Here is a 27,750-nt window from a genome sequence, read left to right as displayed (position 1 = left end):
GTGTTCCCTGCAAGCGCCACTCCCTGATGGGTGTGCTGGATCAGGAAATCGCCACTCATTTTTTAGGGGTTTTTCTCTGCATTTTACCTGTGCTGTATGTAATCTTGGAGTGCTTGATACTGACATGAAGGTTGGACAGTGTTCCATTCCCAAGCATTAATGTCCTTCAGCTTTAACATAAAATTTGAAACAAAAAAAAAGTTAAATACAATTTCTCCCAATTTTTGTTCAGGTCTTTGGAGGATATGTTGCGTGTGTTTGATTTTAGCTCAGTGAGGGCTGACATCTACATTTATTTATCACCGGGGCTGACGTCACAGAGTCCGGGGAACCAGTTCCCAGGTCTCACTGTATATCATTGCTCTGTATTTGCAGCAGTTGTGTCGTTGTCCTGTAGCTGTTGCATAAATGCTCTATCTGTTCTGAGCTCACTATATCTCTTGTACTGTTTATTTTTCAGAGCTCTCTTTGACTATGATAGAACCAAGGACAGTTGTCTGCCGAGTCAAGGGCTGAGTTTCTTGTATGGTGATATTTTACATGTCATTAATGCCTCTGATGATGAATGGTGGCAAGCGCGACTTGTTACACCTCACGGTGAAAGCGAGCAGATTGGTGTCATACCCAGCAAGAAAAGGTGAATGAAAAACTCTTATACTGACACGTCAGTGAATTGAATCACGCAACTTATCAGTTTGTTTCCCTCTCCTGAAAAGGCAGTAAAGCCATCAAATTTGTACATACAACTCAAACCCCTGCCATAAATTCCATTCCATAGCCACCAATTCCATCCACCTCCTTGGCCGCTATCTCAGGCTGAGCCAGATTGTTCACAATCTCGGCATCCTATTTAACCCTGAGCTGAGCTTCCGACCACATATCCTCTCCATCACAAAAGACCACTTACTGCCACCTCCATGATATTGCTGTCTCTGTCCCTGCTTTGGTCCATCAGCTGCTGAAACCCTCATCCATGCTTTTGTTACCTCTAGACTTGACTATTCCAATGCTGCTTGGCCGGCCTCCCATCTTCCACCCTCCATAAACTTGAGCTCATCCAAAACTGCTGTCTGTATTCTAACCTGCACCAAGTCCCGCTCACCTTAGCACCCCTGTGCTCACTGGCCTACATTGGCTCTCGATCCAGCAATGTCTCAGATTTAAAATTTTCGTCCTAGTGTTCAAATCCCACCATGGACTCACCCCCCCCCCCCCCCCCCACCCAATCTCTGTAACCTCCTCCAATGCTATAATCCTCCAAGAACTCTGCCTTCTTCCAACTCTAGCCTCTTATGCATTTGCCCCACCATGGGCGACTGTGCCTTCAGCTGTCTAGGCCCCACGCTCAGCAATTCTGTCCCTAAACCTCTCCATCTTTCTCCTTTTTAAGACCCTCCATCAAACCTACCTCTTTAACCAAACTTTTAGTCACCCCTCCTAATATTTCCCTCTTTGGCTCCATGTCAGTTTTTGTCTGACTACGCTCCTGTGAAGTGCCTAGGGATGTTTTCCTATGGTAAAGATGCTAAATAAATGCAAGTTGTTGTTGTTCATGGTTCAGTGAATAAATGTTTGTGTTTTTGTGTTGTTGGCCTAACAGCCAAGTGTATGTACAATTACTTTTGTGAAAGAAAGTCAATTTATATACTAATTCTAATGATGTGCTGATGGCACAGAGCCTTGCTGGTGGCCCAGGGCTGCGTTGGAGGCACAGGTTGTAAAATCTGGTGCACCACCCTGCAGTGTACCAAATTTTGAGTGTCACAATTTTGGGAGCAGAAAGGTGAAAGCACCTGAGGCGAGCACAACCCGTATTTAAATAGTAAAATCATTCAAATGAAGTCCCACTCTAAATTTCACGACTTTAGGTGAGGCTCCGCTACCAGCACACATCTCGCCCATATAAAACGGCCACGTGTCTGCTCAACTGGCCTAATTATTAAAGCACGGTTGTTGTAGTTTCACATAATGTTTAAATATGGTTGTTTTTTTAGACTGTGCATTTATCTACTTCTGCATTGGACTTCTAGCATACTTTTTTCCTCTGTACTTATAACTTTGTGCTAAGCCTTACTTTTGTGAAGCATTGTCAATTGCTGCATATACAGATGAAGAGCAGCTCACAAGGGAGCAAAATCTTCCAAGTTCAAACCGTAACCCTAATGCAGCAACTTGTCAATACCCAAACACCCATCTTTACAGACTATGACACTTCTACAGCGGAAATCTGTCTTCGCCAGCTCTGCTTCATTGCAGAGGCAGTGACTGAACTAAGTCAACTGCTGCGAATTGACTTGCCAACAACCTCAAGGCTCCTTCTATTGTTGTGAAGGTCACAACACATTAAGCTTTTATGCAACATTATCCTTCCAGGCCACCACAGGAGACATATGCCGAATAGGCCAGTCTGCAGTTTATACCTGTATAGAACAAACGGCTGATGCAAGTTTGCCAGCGGAACCGCCTTTATCACTTCTCTAGTGGAAAGGACACACTAATTGGAGCGGGCAGAGAACTTTCCAATAGTCCAGGCATTTTAGATGAAACCCATATAGTTAACGGGTTTCATACATTAACCCTAATGCATACATAAACAGGAATGGGTACTACTCAAAATATTCTGGTGGTATCTGACCACAGAGATGTGATCCTACATGTTAATGCCTGTTATAAAGGGAGCATCCATAATGCTTTTCTTACGAAGCTGTCCACTGTGCCTGCATTATTTAAAGGACCGAAGTGAATGGGTGGCAATTGGGAGTTAAGGGAAAGAAGTGGTCCCAGAACATAACCCATGGGACACTGTTACCTACTTCTAACCACTCTGATAAACCGCCCTTAACTCCTAATCTGTTTCTTTCCTTCTATCCAGTTTTTAATTCAATTTGATACTCTTTCCCCCTGATTCCATGCCCCTTAATTTTCTCTGTCTCCTGTTTGCTATTTGTCTACCCAGTTATATGACTGATCTGCATCCTCTGTCTCCACGTACAACAGTTCAACACCATCTTTGACCTCATAAACTTGAAGAAGTTCTTTGAGAATAGTCTATTTTACAAATTCAGATGTAGATGCCTAGTTGGATTTAGTGGCGTCAGTCGCTCCTGTAAGCGGTTTGAACCTCTTACTTTTTTTAAAGAATTGACTTACACTATCCTATATCTACATCTACGATAGCAAGATTTAGATGTAAAATGGAATGTGAACTGGAGATCTGTGTCTTTTGCATGCGTATTTCATCAATCTCTGTCGAATCAAGTTGATGCTATAGGTGAGGCGAGGCTTGGTTCAAATCATTAAGTTGCTTTACTCCACAGTAAGGTAAACATACAGAACAATAGTTATGGTCAAATTGACAAAACCAACTGGGAACCACCGACTCGTTAGTCTGACCATCAGTGTCTTACTCCTTTGTTGAATATTGGAACTTTACTTGCTATCCTCCAATCCTTAGATGCCACTCCGTAACCGCTGAAGCGTTTGCAACCATCTTCAGCCAGAAGTGCCGAGTGGATGATCCATCTCGGCCTCCTCCCGAGATCCCCATCATCACAGAAGACTGTCTTCAGTCAATTCGATTCACTCCATGTGATATCAAGAAAAGGCAGAATGCACTGGATACAGCAAAGGCTGTGACCCTCAAAAATCCCGGCTGTAGTACTGAAGACTTGTGCTCCAGAACTAGCCGCACCTCTTTCCAAGCTGTGGAAAATTGCCCAGGTATGTCCTGTCCACAAAAAGCAGGACAAATCCAATCCGGCCAATTACTGCCCCATCAGTCTACTCTCAATCGTCAGCAAAATGATGGAAGGTGTCGACGACAGTGCTATCAAGCAGCACTTACTCACCAATAACCTGCTCACCCATGCTCAGCTTGAGTTCTGCCAGGACCACTCTGCTCCAGACCTCATTACAGCCTTGGTCCAAACATGGACAAAAGAGCTGAACTCCAGAGGTCAAGGGCAGTCGCCCTCACTTCAAGGCAGCATTTGACCGAGTATGGCACCAAGGAGCCCTAATAAAATTGAAGTCAATGGGAATCAGAGGGAAAACTCTCCAGTGGCTGGAGTCATACCTAGCACAAAGTAAGATGCTAGTGGTTGTTGGTGGCCAATCATCTCAGCCCCAAGGCATTGCTGCAGGAGTTCTTCAGGGCAGTGTCCTAGGCCCAACCATCTTCAGCTGCTTCATCAATGACCTTCCCTCCTTCATAAGGTCAGAAGTGGGGATGTTCGCTGCTGATTGCACAGTGTTCAGTTCCATCCGCAACCCCTCAGATAATGAAGCAGTCTGTACCCGCATACAGCAAGACCTGGACAACATCCAGGCTTGGGCAGATAAGTGGCAAGTAACATTCGTGCCAGGCAATGACCATCTCCAACAAGAGAGACTCTAACTACCTCCCCTTGACATTCAACGGCATTATCATCGCTGAATCCCCCACCATCAACATCCTGGGTGTCACTATTGACCAGAAACATAACCGGACCAGCCATATAAATATTGTGGATACAAGAGCAGGTCAGAGGCTGGGTGTTCTGCGACGAGTGACTCACCTCCTGACTCCCCAAAGCCTTTCCACCATCTACAAGGCACAAGTCAGGAGTGTGATGAATACTCTCCACTTGCCTGGATGAGTGCAGCTCCAACAACACTCAAGAAGCCCACTTGATTGGCACCCAATCCACCACCATAAACATTCACTCCCTCCACCACCGGCGCACCATGGCTGCAGTGTGCATTATCTACAGGATGCACTGCAGCAACTTGCTATGGCTTCTTCGACAGCACCTCCCCCAAACCCGCGACCTCTACCATCTAGAAGGACAAGGGCAGCAGACGCATGGGAACACCACCTGCACGACCCCCTCCAAGTCACACACCATCCTGATGTGGAAATATATCGCTGTTCCTTCATCGTCGCTGGGTCAAAATCCTGGAACTTGCTACGGCTTCTTCGACAGCACCTCCCCCAAACCCGTGACCTCTACCATCTAGAAGGACAAGGGCAGCAGACGCATGGGAACACCACCTGCACGACCCCCTCCAAGTCACACACCATCCTGATGTGGAAATATATCGCTGTTCCTTCATCGTCGCTGGGTCAAAATCCTGGAACTCCCTACCTAATAACACTGTGGGAGTATCTTCACCACACAGACTGCAGTGGTTGAAGAAGGTGGCTCACCACCACCTTCTCTAGGGCAATTAGGGATGGGCAATAAATGCTGGCCTTGCCAGCGATGCCCACATCCCATGAATGAATTTTTTTTTAAATAAGCAAGGAGCTCTGAAAATGATCAAGCGGCTTCACTAATTTGCTCTTTTTTAATTCTGAGAATTTTAAAATGTATCCCATTTGACTCTGGAGCATTGTTGATATTTAAACCTTTCAGTTTCTGCATAATATTCTTTGCTAACTTCTTGGTGTTATAGATTATTTACTATATGACTGGAGTTTGTCTACAGTTCTCCTTTATGAAAAGTTGATTTAATATAGCTGCTTTAACAAGCTACACTGCGCTTCCAGTGTGACACAAATCGCACTGGGAAAGCACCATTAAAATGAGAGGTACTCAGATAGCCTGGGGAGGTCCCCTTTGTACACCGGAAACACAAAATGTGCCAACGTGCCAATTGTAGAATTCCAGCCCCTGAATCAAAGATGCTCACCAAATTCCAGGTTCTTGCTGCCAGTCGTCTGGTTAGGTTGCTGCTAACATGATCCAGATTTTACTGCTAATGATACAAAATGGTTAAACTTAGTCCTTTTGGGCACTGTTGGTGTAGAGCCCACAGAATATAGTATTTTGATATTTGGTAGGGGATGATGTTCTGAGTCCTGGTGCTAAGACCAAAAGATTAATCTGCTTTCAACCATCCTGGGAAAGCATGAATATGATTCTTTGAATACTGTATGTAAGAACACTGTGGTGGGCTTGCAGCTCAGCCTTAACGATGAACACCGTCCATCAAAAGATTTTATTCTGAAAGTTAGAGTCAAGTATCAACTTAGCACAATTGGTAATGCTATTACCTGCATCACAAGGTTGTGGGTTCAAGCCAGGACTGAAGCACATAATCTTGGCTGAAGAGGACATCATCTAGGCTGACCTATCAATGCAGCTTTGAGGTAGTGCTGCATTGTTGGCAATGAAACATTAACCTAAGGTTCTTTCTGCCTGCGCTCTGTGTCTGTTCGGGTGGATGTTGAAGATCTCATGCCTCCACTAAATGAAGAGCAGGGAGTTCATTTTCTGCAACTAAACCACCTAAAACTATTGAACTGGATATACATCTCATTGCTGTTTATGGGATTTAGCTATTGGCAAAATGGTTATCATGTTTGTCTACATAACAGTCACTGCACTGCAAAGTAATTCATTCCACGTGAAGTGCTTTGACATTTCTGAAATGTGTGATAAAATGCTTTTATTGTGGCTCATCACTTTTCTTGTTAGATTGTTGGTATTGCTTATGATTCAAGTTCCTGTGTTCCTCATTTCCCTCCTCTCTATCTTCCTTTCTTCTTTCAATTTTCTCCTTTCCTGTCTTAATTATTTATTGCCATTTTTTCTTATTTTTCTGTCTGTTTCCTTTAAGAGGACAGAGTCGTGGGAGTGCTTTTTGTTTATTAAAATTATAGCATTACCTTAACTTTTCTTGCTGAGTTGGAGACCATCAATTAGGGTCTCCCTCTACTAGGTCATACCAGTTGTGTAAGTTAGAAAGGATGTCCCAGGGAGCTTCATTGCAAATTGTGGGGTGTGACTTTAGTCTGCCTTAAGGACTACCATTGCAGCAAACCATATTACAAGATAGGATATTTGCTTTTCTATTCATTCTAATCTCTGTCAGACAGGATAGACAGCTCCTTGGACCATATTGACAGGAGTACTAAATGGGCAAAGATCCCATGTTACAAAGGCAGGCTGCCCGCTCTGCATTGCATCTCTTTCTGTGTAGCCTCCTGATAAATGTTGTATATGGGGCAGTACTGTATATGGAGTGGCCCTTGGCTGCAGGGATAATGTCTGGCTAGGCTCCAATTACTGGTTTCTGACATTTCATGTTGTGTTTTTATTTCTCAGAGTTGAGAAGAAAGAGAGGGCAAGATTAAAAACAGTAAAATTCCACGCCCGACCTGGAGTCATTGAAATGAAAGGGGTAAGTTTAGAAAAGGAACTGTTGGGAAATAACTAACACTTGGGAACTATAGCAAGATTGTGACCCTCGTCTCCTTACCCCCACCCCCGGCCCCCGCAAGATTGTGAGCCTCATCTACCACTCCCACCCCCGCATTACTGTTGTGCCAATCTGTTTGGTACAGTAGCATCAAACAGTGACTGGTACAGTATTTCCAAAGGGCTATTGATTGTGCTGAGCGCAATTACTCAGTAATCAGTCCAAGAGCTGTGTCTGATTATATTTATACCCCACGTGATCTGGAAAACTCTACTGATATTTTCACAACTTTTGTATATGCAGGAAAGGATCTGAATGTGACATACTGGATATGTGTGGATATGTGATATAAGCAGAAGTTAAAGTAGAGACTGAGGCAGTCGAAGGGGCGGGGGAGGCCACCTCTGCACCGCCCATCTCTGGTGGGTGACCCTGCATCCCCTCTAACAGATAGCGGTGTACTAGCCCTTTCTGGCAGACATCTTTGCTCTAACCCTCTCTGGTCGAGGACCTTGCGGGGTGGTGAGCACAGCATCGACGAGCCCTGTTTGGTGGGAGGCATTGTACTAGTCTGTTCCATCATAATAAAAATACAAAAGCCTTCATTATCCGCTTTAGCAAAGTAACTGTGCCTGTGCGAATCTCCCATGTGTTGAGCTGTCCCAATGCTGCTGACGATGATCCAGGTCTGATTCAATACACAGGCTACTGCAGCATTTCCATCACAAAAATGGAGTAGCCGAGTGCCAATTACCTCCGTCACGAGATTGGACTGGGTGGGCAACTGTTAATGAACCTGCGACCTGAAACTTCTCTGAACTCAGACAAGTGATTAAACAATTTGCAGTCACTGAAATTACAACTACAGATGGAAAAAAATCAAGAATGTTCTGTTTTAATATATTGGTAATGAGCTGTTCAGGGCTGTGATACAAGAGATCTCTAGTCTTGTATGAGTGAAACAAATGACAATGACATTGTGCAATCACGTTTATTCACATTCTCACAATCATTCACTCACTCTCTGTCATACTCATGCCCACTTTCACACACATTTCTTCTCTGACATACACACTCATTCACCCATACTCATAAATACACTCACTGGTTTTCACACTCACTCTTACACACGCTCACTAACACAAACTTGCACTCCCTCATCAGCATTTACCCTTCTCTTGCACTCATTAATTCTCAGAGCTTCTGCTTTTTTTCTAATTTAGTTACAGCCAAAGTGAGAGAGAATGGCTGCTCCCTCAGAGTGAAGAGATAATACAGACAATATATTTTTAAAAAGAAAACAAGAATGCGAAAATGTAATGAACAGAACTTAAAGTAGTCGCAGGAACAGCCGGTGGGGTGGGGAAGACAGCCCTGCACTAGCCCACTCTGACGGATGACTGTGTACTAGGCCTCTCTAGCGGACAATTCCGCTCTAACCATCTCTGGTGGGTGGCCCTGCAGGGTGGTGAATACAGCATTTGGCTAATTGAGTTCATCTCTCTAGTATTCCAATTCACTCAGTCTAGCATCCAGCAGCATTTTGAATGCACTTAATGTTTTGACTCAACTATCTTGATCGATTACTGCGTATATTTTTTCACTTGAGAGTAAAGAACTTTTTTTCTAAGACCTGTTTTAAATTTACTTTCAGTTTAAATTTATGTCCCTTTGTCCTACTAGCCTGACAAATCAACAATAAAACAACAACTTGCATTTGTATAGCACCTTTTTAAACATAGTGAAACATGGCATTTCACAAAAAGGGAGGAGAATGGATAATGAGCAGCCTTTGGGAGAAGGTTAGGGAGGTGACTGATAGTGTGATGATAAAAGTAGGTTTGAAAAGACTTTTGAAAGTGGGAAGAGATGTAGTGAGATGGAAAGGTTTAGGAAGAGAGTTCCAGAATCCATGGACATGATGGCTGAAGGTTCTTCCACTCTTGATGAGAGAGGGAGCCACACATTAGGGAGAGCTGGAAGTGTGGGAATGTAATCTGGGACTCAATGCTGGGGAGGTTGCAGAAGTAGGGTAGAGCGAGACAGTGGAGGGAACAACAATTAATGCATCGGAGCAGTGAGCCAGCAAGAATGGGTGAGCAGGGCTTAAGTGCAAGATAGGATGATGGCAGCAGAATTTTGGATGAGCTGACATTTATGAGGTAGTCGGGTAAGTATGGATGCAGGTGGGCAATGCTGTGACTTCCTCCATTTGGGACTCCCTTGGATATTGTGCCATCTTGTAGTGCAGGCAGAAAATTAGTCTTGAGATTCTGTAAGTTGAAGCGCATGCACGGTGACAGACGCACCCAACCTGTGTGTCAGTAAGCGAATACATCATGCAGCTAGGTGGTTTTACAATGCTGCGATGTACAAAGACCTTTGAAGATTGATTGTGGCATGGCTTTTAGCTGTACATTGCATCTTGACTATACCTTGCTGAGGTGTGAGATGCAGTAACAACTGCAAAGTTTGTGAGGGTTTGGCTTGAGCGAGCAGTGGATGTGGAACATGTGACGGGCAACAGTTTGTATCATGGAATCTTGGGCCATCTACCTAGTACATGGTATTGGCTAACTTGTCAGATTCCTTACTGTGCTGTCTTCTACTGCATCTGTTCCCATGTCTTGCAGTACTATAGACAATGTTGAGTGTGGCCACCACCTCCTGCCAAGCATTGCTGACTGTTCTCACGAGGGTGCCCGTGAGTTCCAAACACCACCTCATACAGCAGCACGGCCACTTTACCAGCCATCAAACAGAGGTCGGGAAGCACTACTATTCTGCCATTTACTACTGATTCTGTTTTGTGTCTCCATGTTGGCTTTTCCATTCTTTTGCTCTTAGGCTGTGTATGGATGAAGTGACAGCATTGTAAAGGCTGAAAACTTGTCGAAAGCATTTTTGAGCTTTTAAGAAGCTCCAACATTTTTTAATCCCCATAAATGTGGCCATTTTACTGTAAGTGGCCACATCCCTTTTAACTTTAAGCAGCTATCCTTTAGGGCTGCATGCTCAAATGATTTTTCACCTTCCCCCAAGTTGTCATGCTCCATCTGCAAAGTACCAGCATCTTCAATGGTATTTAAGAGCTGAGCTTGAAATATCCAGCAAACCCAGTTTCTAGCTGTTCTGGCATGCGCAGATCTCAAAATCAGTCCTGTGTAACATTTTAGGCCTCATTTCTCAGGCCCATATGAATAGCTAGTGATGACAAAGCTGTGTGTATGCATGCAAAGAGCAGGCTGCTGACTGGGTGGCAGTGACCGCTTCAATTCTAAGCTTGAAAGTGTGGTTTTGCAAACCCAGTTTAACGTGGCCTTTGTAAAAGAGAACAGGCTGTGTATGCACACAGGAAGTGGTGTAAAGGTTGTAACTACATTCAGTGTCAGTTATATTGGCTCCTGGTCCCCAGTGCCTCAAATTTAAAATTCACATCCTCATGTTTAAGTCCCTCTTGACCCTCTCTATCTCTGTAACCTCCTCCAGCCCTGGAATTTCCCCCCCGAAATCTCCATTCCTCCAATTCCGGCCTCTTGTGCATCACCCTCCCTTTGCTCCACCATTGGTGGCTATGGGGTCAGCTGACCAGGCTTTTTTTTAAATTTTCGTTCTAAGGATGTGGGTGTCGCTGACAAGACCAACATTTATTGCCCATCCCTAATTGCCCTTGAGAAGGTGGTGGTGAGCCGCCGCCTTAGTCCCTGAAGGTTCTCCCACAGTGCTGTTAGGTAGGGAGTTCCAGGGTTTTGACCCAGTGACTATGAAGGAACGGCGATATATTTCCAAGTCGGGATGGTGTGGAGGGGACCGTGCACGTGGTGTTCCCATGTGCCTACTGCCCCTGTCCTTCTAGGTGGTAGAGGTCGCGGGTTTGGGAGGTGCTGTAGAAGAAGCCTTGGCGAGTTGCTGCAGTGTTTCCTGTAGATGGTACACATTGCAGCCACAGTGCGCCGGTGGTGGATGGAGTGAATGTTTAGGGTGGTGGATGGGGTGCCGATCAAGTGGGCTGCTTTGTCCTGGATGGCGTCGAGCTTCTAGAGTGTTATTGGAGCTGCACTCATCTAGGCAAGTGGAGAGTATGCCATCACGCTCCAACCTCTAATTCCCTCACTAAATACCTCTGCCTCTCCATCTCCCTCTCCTTTTTAAGTGTCTCCTTAAAACCCGTCTCTTCGACCAAGCTTTTTGACCACCCCTCCTAATATCTTCTTTTTTGTCGCAGCACCCATTTTTGTCGAATTACGCCTCTGTGAAACTCCTTGGGATGATTTTCTACATTAAAGGTGGTACATAAATGCAAGTTGTTGTTGATAATAGTGGTAGGGTCCCTCTAATGTTAGAACATTTATTGCCAATAAGAATGCTCCTTTAAAACAGCAGCATCACAGATTTACATTGCTAACAGTAAATGGTTTTGCTGCCTGCACATTCCCATCCATCTGATACCTGCTCATGTCTGCATGTCATTTAATATTCATGTTTTTAAATTTTGTTTATCATTTGGTAAAACTGAATATTCTGATTCTTGAATGTGATGTGCTTTTAATCTAAAGATTTTGTTTCACTCCAGACCAACTCACCATAATGTTCTCACTGTAAGAGCACAGGAAGATAGACCCTGGATTTTTTTGTTGTTTATCCCAGGCCTTGGGGGGGGGTGGGGGTAGAGGAGGAGGTGTTAATAGTATCTAGGGAATATATTGTTCAGAGGGGTTTAATGTAAAGGGGAATGTACACCTTACGGGGTTGTTGGTATTATCAGGGTGGGTGTATTCTAGGAATGTTGGTACTGTCCGGGGGGGAGGCGTATTCCTCTCGGATGTCGGCATTGTGTGGGTGGATGTGTTTCCCAGGGATGTTGATACTACCTGGGAGGAGGGTGGAATTATCCTTCTCATTGCATTAGTACTGTCTGGGGGAAGGGACTTTACAGGTAATAGTACTATCTGGGATGGGGTGTGGACTGCTCAGGTGGTAGTACTATCTGGCCAGGTGTACTCCCTCGGGGTATTAGCACTGGGGTGGGGACGAACTACTGAGACAACTCAGGTTGTCACCGCTGCTCTTCTAGACCTGGCAATTCATAGTTAATGTTACTACTTCAGACCTGCATTGGATTTCCTGAAGTTTCCTGCCTCCTAAGTTCCAGCACTCCAGCGCCAGTGATACTCCTGTTACTGCAGTGTTTAATTTTAGCCAAGAGGGGAGAAAGGGACTGAATGACTCCCTCTGTCTTGTGTGACTGCAGTTTCTATTGTGACCTTGGGAGTTGGAGAGAGTGATCCAAACTAAACAGAAAGGGAAAGATTGAAATTGGCCTTCACAGTGCTTTAGTTAAATGTGCTCAGAGGTACCAACATGTCCGATGCAACGTTACCTTAATGGCTGAAATCTGTGGTTGGTCTGGGATAGTTTCATTTGTTACTTTTTTTCCTATAATGTTATCATTTCAAACATTTCCCTTTAAATCTTGTAAACATGGTGATGCAGTGACTGTAAAATCTGAAGTAAAAACATATCCGTCGAAGGATGTCACCTGCAAATATCAGCTTCTATTAACTAACACTAGAGGGGGAGGTCTCTGCATCGAGTTAGCGCTGTCCCATTCGGGAATCTCTGCACAAACCGACACGGTGAGGGACAGCCTCAATCCAATCAGTTTCAACGTGTTAGTAAAGAACTTGACTTCTGCCCATTCTGCTTTGTGAGGCAAGTTTTAACAGCTTGGAGACTACATTCAGCGATGCAGTGGTGAATATATACTCTCTGGTATTATCACTTCCTTGTCATTTCCCCAGGTGCTTATAAGTATTGTATAAGAAGGTTAGATTCTGGGGATAATTTTACAAGTCTGCACTGGTGGTAGGGAGCCTTGCCTGCTGTTAGTGCATTTAGGCATACTTCTCAGCAATTCGGGAATACAGAATTTGAAAAATTCTGGTCAGTGTGTGATGGAATTTCTGATATGCACTGCCAGTTGGCAAGGCTACCTGTTGTCAGTGTGAACTCCTAAAATTGTCCACAAAATCCAGCCCTCAGACACACAAGCACCTAAATCATAATATCAGGGAACAGTTATTCACTACACAGTCCCTGAATTGTTGACATGTGCAAACATCATCCCAAGCAGCAAATAGGGATCCTGCATGACCAAGATTTCAGTGCACGCCAAGCCTTCAACATGAGATGCAGCATCTGTCAGAGAAATGTAGAGTGCACTTGGCCAGGAGTTAATCACTGCTCCAGTACTGTTAGAGAGCCTAGAGCATCAACAGGTAACGGGGGACACTGGCTTAATAAAACTTGGCTGTGTTACACTCATGAATCTGGATGGCTATTTAAAGGAGATGCCACACACAGTACAGAAGTCAAAATACCCTTGTATCTGGAGGGTTTGCTCACCATGTTGCTGCTGATCCACATTTACAACAACGTGTTTTGCATGAATGAAACATCCATTTGTCCTCCTGTGTCCTCCATCCTCTTCTCCTTCACAGTCATCCAGAGCCAAGCGTAAAAAGAGCTTCCTCTTATCTCGAAAGCTTACCTTCTACAAGAGCAAAGAGAATATTGTGCAGGAACACACAGGCGATCATGACCGTAAGTAACTGTAGGTTTACGTGGAGTCAAGTCAGAGGGAATGGTGTGCTATAAACACTAACCCGGTGTGCTATAAACACTAACCCAGTGTGGTGCAAACACTAACATGCCTGCACTATGGTTCCAATGTTCCAAACTTCCAGCTTTCCATGGACTGTACCAATCGGGGCCCCAGCAGTTCCAGACTGAAGTAAAATTTTGCTTTATATAGCAGCGAGTGAGCCCTGATGTTGATGTCTACGTTCACAGAATTAACAATTTTAGGCTCTAATTCTTTAAACAGATTTACCAAAAATTAGCAGCTTGTATACAGTATCATGTCTGCCCTATCTGATTCAGCACCTAACACACTGCAATTTCAGTTTAACAGTCATACAATTCTAGTTGAATACTCCATGGTCATGATGTTGTGAAGCAGTTAAATCCACTGGAATCCATGTCACTAGCTGCAGTGGCCCCGATAGCTGCCTCTATTCTGCTCTTTCACTGTGCAGGAGTCCAGCTGCTAATTCACTGCTTTCCTCTGTTTCTATATTTTTTTTTGTTTCTGTGTTATTTCTAAATTTTTGCTGTCCGGTGATTGGATCCAGGAGTTCCCTGGATTGAGTGACGACTATTACGGGATGAAGAACCTGAGTAAGTGAGAGACCAACATTTGTGAATGTAAAAATCACAAACATCTGTTCTAATATAACACATCATTTCCTCGCTTCCCATTGTCACCTCAAGTAACCTTATTAACTCTTCCCAGTGCCACAAGTCCATTTTTAGACCAACTATTCAGGGCTCCTCTCATCTCCAATATGTCGACCCACTGTGTTGCAAATTAAACCAGTTTACAAGTTAATAATTTTTGCTATTCAGTTGTACAATAAATTACCAGATTGAACACCGTTATCATACATAATGTAGTGAATTAATACAATCTAAATCACATAACTGATAACTTGCACTTATGTCACAAAACTATAACGTGCTTGGTTTTATTGACTGTTAAAGTGTATGAGTTTTTTTTATCTAAGTGGAGAGAGTTTTGTGAAAGTTTATATTGTATATGATTTATAAAATGAGAATTGGAAAGGGATCAGGAGTCAGTGTTTATGATTATACTGATATCCCTGCTAACAGGCTTCTTTAAGTTAAATAGCCTATTGGGTACTGAGTTTAGGGGATCCCTGTGCTGCATTTCTGCTTCATCAGGGTTATCAGCCTGATCAGAAATAGACTGATTTAGAGAAAAATCAAATGGATACTGCTAGCAAATCTCTGCTGTTTGTTCCAATACTCCAAGGGTGGGGATGTTCTGCTAGGATCAACAAGTTTTAGGAGTATTATCAGCAGAATAATTGGGGTATCAATCCCTCCTAGTACTTTCCGATATCTGCTGCCCCATAAAAGGAACTGCTTAAATCTCTTGATTCTGCTGATTCCAGCCCAGTGAGCTGTGCTCTTGTGGATTATTACGTCACTTGCAAACCATACATAACTAGCTTATGACACACTCCTAATAATCTATCAGCATCTAATAAATCCCCATCTTCTCAGTTTGGATCCTTTCTCGGTTTCCTGATCTCACCTCTGCCAGATTTTCCCAGGCAGAACAGATGGGCTGAGCTGGTGAGGGTGCTGGATGAGTGAGGCAGTGCACAGGTGGTTTAAAGTAAACTGCTTTCATATAGGAACAGTCACTGCTGCGCTAGCCAACACCTGACATTACTGTAGGGAAGAGGTGCAGGAAAAGCGTTATCTTCTTCTGGGTGTCAAGGACACCACAGAACAAGTTCAGCACTCTGCATTAGACTATCAGCCTATAGGAATGAAGTGGAACGTTGCCATATCTTCACCGTAGCAATCAAGGATAGTGGCTGGGAATACCAGAAATCTTTTTATATTCAGAGCTGTTACTGACACCCAAATTGCATCCCACAGGGGCCCAATTGATAGTTTTGCAGCAAAAAGAAAATCTAATGTGAATTAGACTAAGATCTTTGATCAGTATGTTTCTCCAAACCTAGATGAAAATATTCAGTGTCAGGAATGTGCAGGAAGTTACTGTGCTCTGTACATTGTAATCAGAATCACATTACAAAGGACAGTCAGCCCATCTGTTGTTTGCTCCTTTTATAACCTGAAACTCTGGCACCTTGCTTTTTTTTGCAGAGTGTATGACGTCCAACACCAGTGACAGTGAAAGTAGCTCCAGTAAGTAACCCCTTCGGGTTCTTTCGTTTATTTTTCTTCTCCCTCTTTGCAGGCCGTTTGACTCCACGGGTCCTGTCCTCGGGTGGGACAGACAGTTGAGAACATTGACCACCCGCACAGCCTTTTCATGAGGTCACCACTCTAATCAACCTTTTTATGGTTAGGGAGAGAATCAGGACCCCAACCCTCATCACCTTGATTTGTGTAAGAGAGAAAATTGGAACCCTAAGCTCTACTCGCTGCCAACAGGGCTCGAGAGTCAGGGTCTTCCATCCACCTGAATGACAATGAAGTTGAACAGTTGACCTGGACCATTAATTTTCATACATTTCCCTAGCAGTGGGCAGGACTGTCTGGACTGCTCACCCCCATACATTCTGTGCTGGGGTGAACAGTCTGGTCCCAAAATTCGCAAAGATGCAGTTCGTAGAATCATAGAAAGATTCAGCCCATTGAGTCCATTCTGGCCAAGAAAGAGCTATCCAGGTTAATCCCACTTTCCAGCACTTGGTTCGTTGCTCTGTAGTTTACGGCACTTCAAGTGCACATCCAAGTACTTTTTAAACGAGTTGAGGGTTTCTGCCTCTACCACCCTTTCAGGCAGTGAGTTCCAGACGCCCACCAGAGAAGAGTCGGATCCATGAGGTGAGTGCCTTTATTGCACTGCTGGTGAGCCACAAGGAGCAGGAGTGCTTCATCCAGGCCCAATAAGCTAACCCAGCGTGATCGGACCCCTGCAATTGGACGACTCGCCACCTTTTTCCCCCCCACCGGATGGCCGAGATCCCTCCCTACCTCCAACTCTTTCCAACCTCCGATCTTCTGACGATCTGATCAACTCCCAGCCCGCGATCTGCTCCACGGTCCCCCCTGCACCCCCCACCCCCCACCCCTTCATTGTTGCTTTTTATTTCCTCCAGCCCCAAACTGCCATCACATGGGATCCTCACCAGAGACTTGCTGTAAAATTATGAACACTTAACCAACGCTGACATAATTCCAGTTGTTTCTCTGGATGAATGCCTGGAGGATTAGATTTAAGCGAGTGCTGACCGATTGTACAGGAAATAGATGGAGGGGAGGTCGAGTTGCAGGATGAGGATGATTTCAGCTGTTGGTAATTTTCTATTTTTCTCCTTTTTATAGAGGGGCAGGACGATACTGTTCTATCCTATGAAGCAGTGACACGCTTGGAGAGTAAGTTAAGTTTTCACATCTTTCTGTCATTGCAGAAACTTGTAATATTGTGCCTTGAAATCCAGTTTTAGACCTGATTTATTTTGTGGTAGTTTGATAGTGCTGCTGTGTTCTGCAGTAAAACTCACCTACCTCAGCATTCCATCCTGTGCTCAACAGGATAATGGAGGCATGAACAAAAACCTGACTACGCCCATACCTCTCAGCTTTAAGTGGCTATCTACATACTGATGCTAACTGTAAAATGGCAAATTCAATTTTTACACCCCCAAAAAAAAGATTGTGTTTGGCAGAGGTCCTGTTCGAAGCAGCTCAGACTCTGGGCCTGTTGGGATGGCATAGCAACAACCATTTTCATTTATATAGTTTATTGATTTAAAAAACGTCCCAAGGTACTTTACAAATGGGAGAGAAACATAGGTAAGGGAACAGAACTTGAGCCATGGCGGGAGAGTTAGGGGACCGTAAGTCTGAGCAGGTTTGTAAAGGTGGAGAGACATGGAGCGACAGATTTAGGGAGGGAGTTCCAGAGAGTATGGTCAAGACAATTGACTCAATGACAATAAAGGAACGGTGATACATGTCCAAGTCAGGATGGTGTGTGACTTGGGAGGGAAACTTGGAGGTGATCATATTCCCATGCACCTGCTGCCCTTGTCCTTCTAGTTGGTGAAGTCACAGGTTTGGGAGGTGCTGCTGAGGAAGTCTTGGCGAGTTGCTGCAGTGCATCCTGTCGGTAGTGCACACTGCAGTCACGGTATACCGGTGGTCGGGGGGGGGGGGGTGGATGTTTTGGCTAGTTGGTATGGATGGTCCTGTCTGTGATGTTTCTTTGGAGGCTGTCAGTGTAAATGTTGCTCACCATAGGTGTTTTTAAATTTCAGTTCACTATGCTCGGCCAATAATAATTTTGGGGCCAATGAAGGACAGAGTCAATGACGATCTGATCTCCGAGTTCCCAAATAAGTTTGGTTCCTGTGTACCACGTACGTACTTCTGAAATCTCATTTTGTACACACTGTTTGACTAACTGTTCTTTGAAGTCAGTTATCCTGGAAGCTTCCACTTTTAGCCTTAAATTCACCCACAATACCTTGCTGTTCTTCCTTTGCTTCCTCAGACCTTGGGTCCCCAAACCCATTCCTCTGAACCACTTGGAAAATGACCCAAAATATGCTGGAAATATTGACAGTCTTCCAGAGGACAGTCTGCAAATATTGATGTTCTCTAGGGATGCCTTCATACATTGTTTAGAATCATAGAAAGTTATGGCAAAGGAAGCCATTCGGCCCATCATGCCCATGCCGGCCAGAAAAGAGCTATCCAGCTTAATCCCACTTTCCAGCACTTGGTCCGTAGCCCTGTAGGTTACAGCACTTCAAGTGCACATCCAAGTACTTTTTAAATGAGTTTAGGGTTTCTGCCTCCACCACCTTTTCAGGCAGTGAGTTCCAGACGCCCACCACCCTCTGGGTGAAAACATTCTCTCCAGCTCCTGTCTAATCCTTCTACCAATTACTTTAAATCTATGCCCCCTGGTCACTGACCCCTCTGCTAAGGGAAATAGGGTCCTCCCTATCCACTCTAACTAGTCCCATCATAATTTTATATACCTCAATTAAATATCCCCTCAGCCTCTTGTTCCAAAGAGAACAATCTCAGTCTTTCCAATCTTTTCTCATAGCTAAAATTCTCCAGCCCTGGCAACATTCTCGTAAATCTCCTCTGTACCATCTCTAGTGCAATCACATCTTTCCTGTAATGTGACCAGAACTGTACGCAGTACTCAAGCTGTGGCCTAACCAATGTTTTATACGGTTCTAGCATCACCTCCCTGCTCTTATATTCTGTGCCTCAGCTAATAAAGGAAAATATCCCGTATGCCTTTTTAACCACCTTATCTACCTATCCTGCTACCTTCAGGGATCTGTGGGCATGCACTCCAAGGTCCCTTTGTTCCTCTACTCCTCTCGGTATCCTCCCATTTATTGTGTACTCTCTTGCCTTGATTGCCTTCCCCAAATGCATTACCTCACACTTCTCTGGATTGAATTCCATTTGCCATTTTTCTGCCCACCTGACCAGTCCATTGATATCTTCCTGCAGTCTACAGCTTTCCTCCTCACTATCAACCACACAGCCAATTTTTGTATCATCTGCAAACTTCTTGATCAAGTTCCCCTCATTCAAGTCCAAATCATTAATATATACCACAAAAAGCAAGGGACCTAGTACTGAATCTTGCGGGACCCCACTGGAAACAAACTTCCAGTTGCAAAAACACCCGTCAACCATTACCCTTTGCTTCCTGCCACTGAGCCGATTTTGGATCCAAATAGCCACTTTCCCATGGGCTTTTACTTTATTGACCAGTCTGCTATGTGGGACCTCGTCAAAAGCCTTGCTAAAATCCATGTACAATACATCAAACGCGTTACCCTCATCGACCCTTCTTGTTACCTGCTCAAAAAATTTGATCAAGTTAGTCAGACACGACCTTCCCTTAACAAATCCATGCTGACTGACCTTGATTAATCCATGCCTTTCTAAATAACAATTTATACTGTCCCTCAGAATCGATTCCAATAATTCACCCACCACCGAGGTTAGATTGACTGGCCTGTAATTACTCGATCTATCTCTTTCTCCCTTTTTTAAACAACGGTACAACGTTAGCAGTCCTCCAATCCTCCGGCACTACGTCTGTAGCCAGGGATGATTGGAAAATAATGGTCAAACCCTCCGCTATTTCCTCCCTTGCTTCTCTTAGCAGTCTGGGATACATTTCATCCAGCCCAGGCGATTTATCTACTTTCAAAGATGCTAAACCCCTTAATACTTCCTTTCTCACTATGTTTATCCCATCCAATATTTCACACTCCTTCTTAACTATAATCTCTGCATCGTCCCCCTCTTTTGTGAAGACAGACGCAAAGTATTCATTAAGAACCATACCCACATCTTCCCCCTCCAGAGATGAGTTACCTTTTTGGTCTCGAATAAGGCCTACTCTTTCCTTAGTTATCCTTTTGCACTTTATGTATTTATAAAACATTTTTGGGTTTTCCTTAATTTTACTTGCCAGTATTTTTTCATGCCCTCTTTTTGCTTTCGTAATTTCCTTTTTAATTTCACCCCTGCACTTTCTATACTCCTCTAGGCTTTCTGCAGTATTGAGCTCTTGGTGTCTGACATAAGCTTCCCTTTTTTTTGCCTTATCTTACCTTGTATGCTCCTTGTCATCGAGGGGGCTCTAGATTTGGCAGTCCCACCCTTTCTCTTTGTGGGAATGTGTTTACTCTGAACCCCTTGAATCTCTCCCTTTTCTTTTGGGAGTCCTCTTAAAAAAATATTTACACTCCCAGGGAATCCCTTAATCTAATATCCAAAAGTGAAATCGTTGCAGTAGGTGGTTTTTTTATTAATATGTACTAATAGAATATTGTGCTAGTAAGTAAACAAATACAGAAATCCGATGACATCACATACTTGCTAGGGTCCCCAGTTTGAAAGCTATGCTTCAGGTCAACACCCAGAGTAAACCTGACTATGCAGAGAGAGGAAAAGGGACGTAGATTTTTCACCTATTGACAGTGAATGGGTAGAAAAATCTAAACCTGAGACATAGTCAATGTGCAGAGAAATTATGCCTATGAATGGGCTGAATCTAGTCCTGAAAAAAAGCCAGGAATTTCCTCGCTGTTCCTGCTCAGCCGCCATAGCTTAATCGCAAGTGCTAGGGAGACAATATAAATGGGTTTTCCACCACCTTTCTGGTGAAGTTACTGTGGCAGCTTTGAGGAAATTCCTGTCCAAAGACAATAGAACAGAGCAGCAGAGAACTGCCCTCTGCCCCAAGAAACTTCCACAGGCCAGTCTATAGAATGCTGTATTAACTGAGGACACCTAGTGGCCAAAATCTGGCACCGCATGTCAGTATTCGACAGCCTTCAAATTATAGAACTCTGCAACACAGGAGGCTATTCGTCTCTGTGCTTGCTGCAGCTGTCGGAAAAAACTCTCTACCGACCCATTCCCCTGGACTTTCCCCATACCCTTTTTAAAAAATTATGTTTTCAAATATTTCTCCATTTCCCTTTTTTAAAGGCTATTATGGATACTGCCTATTACTCTTTATCTTATAGGGTATTCCATGTCCTAATGAATCTATGCTCAAAAGAAATTCTCCTAACCCCTCCCTTCATTCTTTTGGTGGTACCGTGCTCAGGTTAATGGTGCCTGATGTCAAGGGCAATTACTTTCACCACTCTCCTTGCATTCAGCTCGTGTCCAAGCCAGGACCAAGGCTGTGACCAGATCTAGAGTTATGGGATTTTGGTTCTTGTGTAGGGGAGGGGAAATGCTTTTCTGTAAATGAGGTCTCATTTTTATGTTTGGAACTTGTGCTTCTTGTGTGAGGGGCTCACATTGTTGCATAACTGTATGTAGCCCACTCACTGGTTTTCATGTGTATTCAGCCCTTACCTCTAAAATGTTGGGTACTCTCACCCTATATTGTATTGAGAGTTCAGTTCCACGGGCATTATCAACCCTCTGGTACTTTGCCCAAATTGCCATATCTCAAATGTGAATTTAGGTAGTGTGTGTCAGCGGGTTACCTTGTCACCTGACATCCACTTTTCTGGTAGGAGTCACTGGAGAGTGACAAGAAGTTCATGTCCCTTCCCTAGCCTGGGGTGCTGTAGACAATTGCAGCACCCTCACCCTCCTCTCTTTCTTTCTCTGCCACCACCACCCCCCCCCCCCCCAACCTTGACTAGGATCAGTTATCTGAGCAGATACTAGGGATGGAACCTGGAATCTTTATGGTCTTGGTGGCTCCGAATGACTCCACTTATTGCAGCTGTAACTCAATCCAGCTATTCAGGTGACTGAGTCTTGCTTCCCACTGAACTTAGACTTTTCTTTGCTCATTTTGCTAAAGCTACACAACACAGCAAATGAAATATAATTTAATCTGCTGCTGTTCTTCTGCCTTGCAGACACCACCAGGTCAAGGCGCGAGAATGAAGTTGACGGGCAGGATTATCACTTTGTAACTTCCCGAGAGCAGATGGAGAAAGACATTCAGGACAATAAGTTCATTGAAGCTGGCCAATATAATGACAATCTGTATGGAACCAGCATTCAATCTGTTAGAGCTGTAGCTGAGAGGGTGAGTACAGTTGAGGGTTACAAAAATTAAATTTGTATCTGGTTAAAGGGAAGGCTAACTGTTACTGATCGATATTTTCACAGTTGTACCCTTTAATAGGAATGATGCGTTACCTACTGTCATCATGGTCTCCCTTACTCTTAAATTGAAGTTCAGTCTACACGTTCAATAGGATATTGCCCATCATCCATGAAGGAAATCACTTGGAACACTCCCCTTAAGAAGGTCCCCTGTTTTGGGTTAAGATAAGCTGTATTTGCTGTAGAAATATAGATTTACTCTGATACTGGATAATGAAACAAAACTTTGTGTTGAAGATACAGCAAAGAACTGCTAATAACAATGGGAGAGAAAAACATTGCAAATGAGTCCTAGAGTAAGTCTGAATTTATATAATTGGAGAAAAGATCAGCAGGACTTTGAGAGACCTTCCTGAAACTATTTGTCCCAAGGGGATTTTCTGGTGGATAACGGTTAGTATCCTACTGTATGGAAGACTGAACAAATGAAGAGTTATTGCTAAACAGGTAAACTACTCTTTCACTAAAAAGGCACTCGAATGGCTCCAAGGGTAAATACTATATTATGGTACTGACTGTACTTGCCTGTTTAGTCATCCTTTGTTACTTTTCTAGGTTGACATGTATGCAGATCAAGAAAGTCCCAGGTTTCATCCCTTGCCTACACTGAGTTAGCTGATCTCAGCTGACACAGTAGTGAGGATGTTTCAGGTCCCTGAGTTGGGAGAAGGGAATGTCAGCTTGGATTCCAGCTCTTGATTACTAGCCAGTGATCCATGCTGCTGTGTCTAGTGTGAGGGAGCATTAAACTGGGCTCTGGCCTCCATAATTAAATAACCTTCCAGTGCTCACTGTCAAGATGACTATGGAGCCTTAATCCTGCAAGATTCACTGCCTTTAGGAGAGGAAGACAGAACAATATATTTCTTCATATCCTGATCTTTCCTTATTTTCATAGTATATATTGCTCTTAAATTTGGAAGTGCAACACATTTTTAATGGCTTTATGTTACTGAAGTTGTTTCTCCCTCCTTGCAGGGAAAACACTGCATACTTGATGTTTCTGGAAATGCGATTAAGAGGTTACAGCTTGCACTACTCTATTCAATTGCCATTTTCATCAAACCCAGATCTGTGCAATCCCTCATGTAAGTATAAGATTCTCTCTGTCTGGCTGCAAGTGGGACTATTTTTATTGTAATTCCATTTATCCTGTTTTCTAATACAAAGCTGTATTAACCCGACTCCTTGGATTGAAACTGTATCAAAAAAAAATAGGTAGGTTTAGTGAACATTGTCCTACTGAGCGATGTCTTGTCATCATGAAGCTTCCACTCAATTGCTGTTGGGAAATGGCAACGAGTTACGCTTCTCAAAGGTTTTCCCTGTGGCTTTTTGCCTCCTTCACGTGAAATTAAATAAATGCAGTCTGAAGGAAGTAGAGGTGATGGATCATCATACATTCCTCACTGGAGGGGCTCCCTGTTGTACTTAAAAGTAATATTCTTTCAGCATTCTCCACTCCTTCCCCAGTGTAAAATTTAGTTTCTTAGTTGCCAAGGGACATCATGCAGCCAGTGGGAACTGCTGCTGACACAATACATTGCTGAATATTATTCAGTTACTTTAAAGCTGTATGGACAATAACCAGGACTGCTTGGGATGTCACTAAATACCTCTACAAAAGCCACTCACTCATGTATATCAGCAGAACAGCTTCCAACCAACCACAGGCTCTGTTGTCACAACTAGGAGAAAAACATTTTTTCTCTTAATTTATAAGGGGAGTATTGAAATTATTTTCTTCCCCAAGAATATTCCCCTTAAATTGGATATAACACAATGGCCTAGAAATTCATTGAGGTCGTGCCCATTTTTCAGGTGCAAAATGGGCATGTAATCGTCCAATATGGCGGGTAGAGCGCGTATGCTCATTCCACTTTGGAAGTGCACCGCCCACCATCGGATTGGATCGGATTGCTCCGTAGGCATCCAGGGCACGTGCAGGAAGTATGTAAAACAATGAATAAAATATTTAAATAAGGATCCTATGCTTGTGATATTAGTCTGCCCCAGCACCTGACTCGCCATGTGGTAAACTTGCTCAGCTACTTATGGCGCTAACAAACAGGAAGGATCCTTCAGCAATGCTATTTAGAGGACTCATCGAGTTAGTTAGTTTACCTTTTAAGGTTGCTGGTTAATTTCTGGGTGTTTTTTGTCCTGTTTTCAGACTTATAAAACTTAATTCTGACTTCTGAGAAGCTTTTGCTTGTGCTGGACTGTTTTTGGCTGCCTTCAAAGCCGTTTGACTGCAGTCATGGGTGGTCTGGTAGGGCTGCCTTTGGGGCTGGAGGGGGAGCAGCAAAAAAGGGAAGAGGAGGAGGGTGCTGTGCAGGAAGTCATACCCACAGCAGGACTTCAGGAAGTACTTGCCTACATGAACTTTTCTGAGGTACAATGTCTCAGGCGCCTTTGCTTCACAAAGGAGGCTATCGCCGAGTTGTGTCACCTGCTGCAGCCACAGCTTGAGCCTTGAACCAGGGCATGGACAGCACTGCCGATGGCTGTCGGGGTCATCGTGGCCCTTAGCTTTTGTGCATCAGGCTTCTTCCTAGCTGAAGCAGGTAACATCTGCGACATCTCACAATATGCAGTCTACCATTGTAGCAGGGAGGTCACCTAAGCTCTCTTCGCCAGGAGGGAGACACCGCTTCCACTGCCTGGGCCGTTGGCGATGAGCTTTTCAGTACAGCCCTGAGCAGATATCCAGATTTGTGGTCGTCTGCTGCATGCTGCACAACCTTTCCATCATGAGGAACTAGCTTTTACCACCACCTGGGTAGCAAGTAGTGCAGCAGAAGGAGGACCATGAGCAAGAGGCGGGGCAGCAGCAGCAGCATGAAGAGGTGGAACAGCAGAAGCAGCATTAACCACCAGTGCTCCTAGCTGCCAGAGCGCTCAGTGAGCAATTCAACCAAGAGAGCTTCACATGAACCATCCCCAATACACAGACAGTCCCGCAATACTTTTCACCACCATCCTTACTACCACCTTCCGATTGCCTTCCTTCAGTCCAGCCTTTAGAATTTCCCTTATTTCACTACAAATATAAACACCAAATCCAGAACAAAAAACAAATTTATCGAACAACTCAATTCCATCCGTGTCTAATAGTTAACATAAATAATTAAAGAATTGCCCTTGTGCAACCCCTTAGTGCCTGTCTTCTATGCTTGTTTATCTATCCTAGTGCAAAGTGTATCCCCAGTAGCTGCAGCTTGGGAGATGGAAGACTACTGAGCTTCCATTGAGGACACTTCAAATGGCCGTGGTGGATGACCTCGAGCAATTCTGAGCCTAGCGGACCTGACTGCAACATCTTGGTGTGGTCAGGGCAGTCTGGCGCAGCTGATAGTGTGGCACCATCAAGGACACTAGAGGAGTGGGTGGTGGGGGAGCAAGCATGCTGTCGTTACAAGAGGACAGCCAGTGCCTTTCCCATGGAGCCACGGCCATTGGGATTGCGCCTCAGCACTCATCCAGCTCTGCACAGGATTGATGTAGCTCTCTGGAAACCCGTCAATACTGGCCCACAGAACCGAGATGGCAGCTGTTTGGGTTTCCATGGCATGTGAGCTGCCAGAGAAGCAGTCAGTGGCGGCTGCATCATGGAGCTGACCGCTTTGTCTGTGCTCTGCACGAAGCCCCGACACAAGTTTGAGCTGGACTTGTCTACGCTCTGAGCCATTGTGCACAAGCTTGCTGGCAGGCTGCCCAATGCACCTAGCATTTCCTGGTGTATGCCCATCAGCCGCCTTCAGTAGCCCGGGCCCTCAAAGTCAGCATCCGAGTCCTCTGCAGCAAAGCTGGCACCTGTGGCATTCTATCCCCCTGCCCTAGCTCCTGCACACATGGCTGGTGATTCACCACGTGAAGACCTCTCCTCTAGCCTAGCATCTAAAGTATGCATAGTGCTAGTGTGGTCCTTGCTAGGGTCAGAGTGAGCATCTTTAAGAAGGACCTTCCCAAAGAGGCAGAGGTGTTTCCCCGTTTTCAGCTCCTGACATGAAAGAGTGGGGTAAAGGTTGGCTTTTAGTGTGAATGGAGAGCAGGGGAAGTGGCTAGTGAAAGCAACTGAAGTTTGTCATGTAGGGCGAGATAGAAGTAGGGGAAAAGAGGATAAGGAACCCTGCGTGACGACACCTCCAATGTTGCCACTCGCCACAGCCATGCCTCTACCCCACCCGCGATGTCAAGCACATTTTCTTCCACGGGAGAGTGTGTGCAGCCAAGCTCAGTCTGCTCCGGTGGCATCCTCCTGACACAGGTTTTGCATGACCACCTCCTGCACGAAAGGAGTGTGTTAGTGAGTCTTGTGCGGTGTTTAGAGAATGTGCCTGTCATGGTTGAATAGTTGGTATGCAGCATATAAGATGTGAGCTGTGGAGAAGCGAGGATTGCAATAATAGTGTGCGTTGAGTATGAGAAGTGGTGGTGCAGTGATTGTAGGAGAGTGAAGGGAAGCTGAGGAGGGGAGTATTGTGAGTAACAAGTCTGGAGGTGTGAGCAGAGTAAGAGCAGTATTCTTACCGTGACACTACTTTCAGTATTGCAGCCATGTCCTGGGAGCTAAGCTTCTGGCATTAACTTCCTCGCAACCTCTTCCCACGGGCAGCAGAGCTGTTGCCTGGAGGGCTTTCAGCCCCCTAGGGAGAACAGGATCTCCCTCCTGCTGTACAGTGTCTGGACCAGGGCCTCCAAGGTGGCACCAAAGAACCTGGGGGCCCAATCTGTAATTCTTCCAGCCATTTCTGTATTCGGAAGTATTTCCCTGTTGGCTGTAGCCAGGGTGCACCTCCCCTTTAAGAGGTGATGGCTGCCTTTAAGTGGCATCAGTGAAGCCCAATTTCCCGACCCCCGAACTGGCATGCAGCCAATGAGTGGTGTGGGTAGCGCTGGCTGTATGCTGGAAACATTATAATGAGGTTCCAGCACTAATTTCATTTGGTCCCTGGGGCCACATAAACAGGCAGGTGCCGCTGCGTCCCACCCCCTGTGCGCCCGTTTTCGAGCGCAATCAAATTTCTAGACCAATGTCGTTTTATGAAAAGAGCAAACTACTAAGAGTCTCGCATAATAAAATCATTCACGTAACCTAGTCTTTCAACCACACGTTAAAGATCCAAAAAGGATGCAGTCTAAACCTTGAGTTTTTTTAAATAGGGAGATGAATAAACGACAAACTGAAGAACAGGCAACCAAAACCTTTGATAAAGCATTGAAGCTGGAGCAGGAATTTGGAGAGTTTTTCACAGGTAGGTGTATTCCCTGTAATTAGCTACCTTTTTAAGATCATTGGAGGGC

General features: G+C 44.5%; 1 protein-coding gene across 2 annotated transcripts in view; it reads left to right on the top strand.

The window, feature by feature from the left end:
• Window positions 1-27,750, top strand: part of LOC137332993 (disks large homolog 3-like) — a 97,990-nt gene that overhangs the window by 59,924 nt on the left and 10,316 nt on the right. For both annotated transcript variants that reach the window (XM_067997056.1, XM_067997057.1), the window contains 9 exons: window positions 461-637; window positions 7,092-7,167; window positions 13,686-13,788; window positions 15,949-15,990; window positions 17,137-17,187; window positions 18,072-18,173; window positions 22,191-22,363; window positions 23,422-23,531; window positions 27,610-27,701. In XM_067997056.1, the coding sequence (XP_067853157.1) occupies window positions 461-637; window positions 7,092-7,167; window positions 13,686-13,788; window positions 15,949-15,990; window positions 17,137-17,187; window positions 18,072-18,173; window positions 22,191-22,363; window positions 23,422-23,531; window positions 27,610-27,701 (926 nt within the window). The remainder of the gene's footprint in view (window positions 1-460; window positions 638-7,091; window positions 7,168-13,685; window positions 13,789-15,948; window positions 15,991-17,136; window positions 17,188-18,071; window positions 18,174-22,190; window positions 22,364-23,421; window positions 23,532-27,609; window positions 27,702-27,750) is intronic.

Source organism: Heptranchias perlo, chromosome 15 (genome assembly GCF_035084215.1).
Source record: "Heptranchias perlo isolate sHepPer1 chromosome 15, sHepPer1.hap1, whole genome shotgun sequence".
In the NCBI taxonomy this organism is placed as follows: domain Eukaryota; kingdom Metazoa; phylum Chordata; class Chondrichthyes; order Hexanchiformes; family Hexanchidae; genus Heptranchias; species Heptranchias perlo.
Note: the sequence above shows the minus strand (reverse complement) of the source record. Positions and strands in the feature narration are given on the sequence as shown.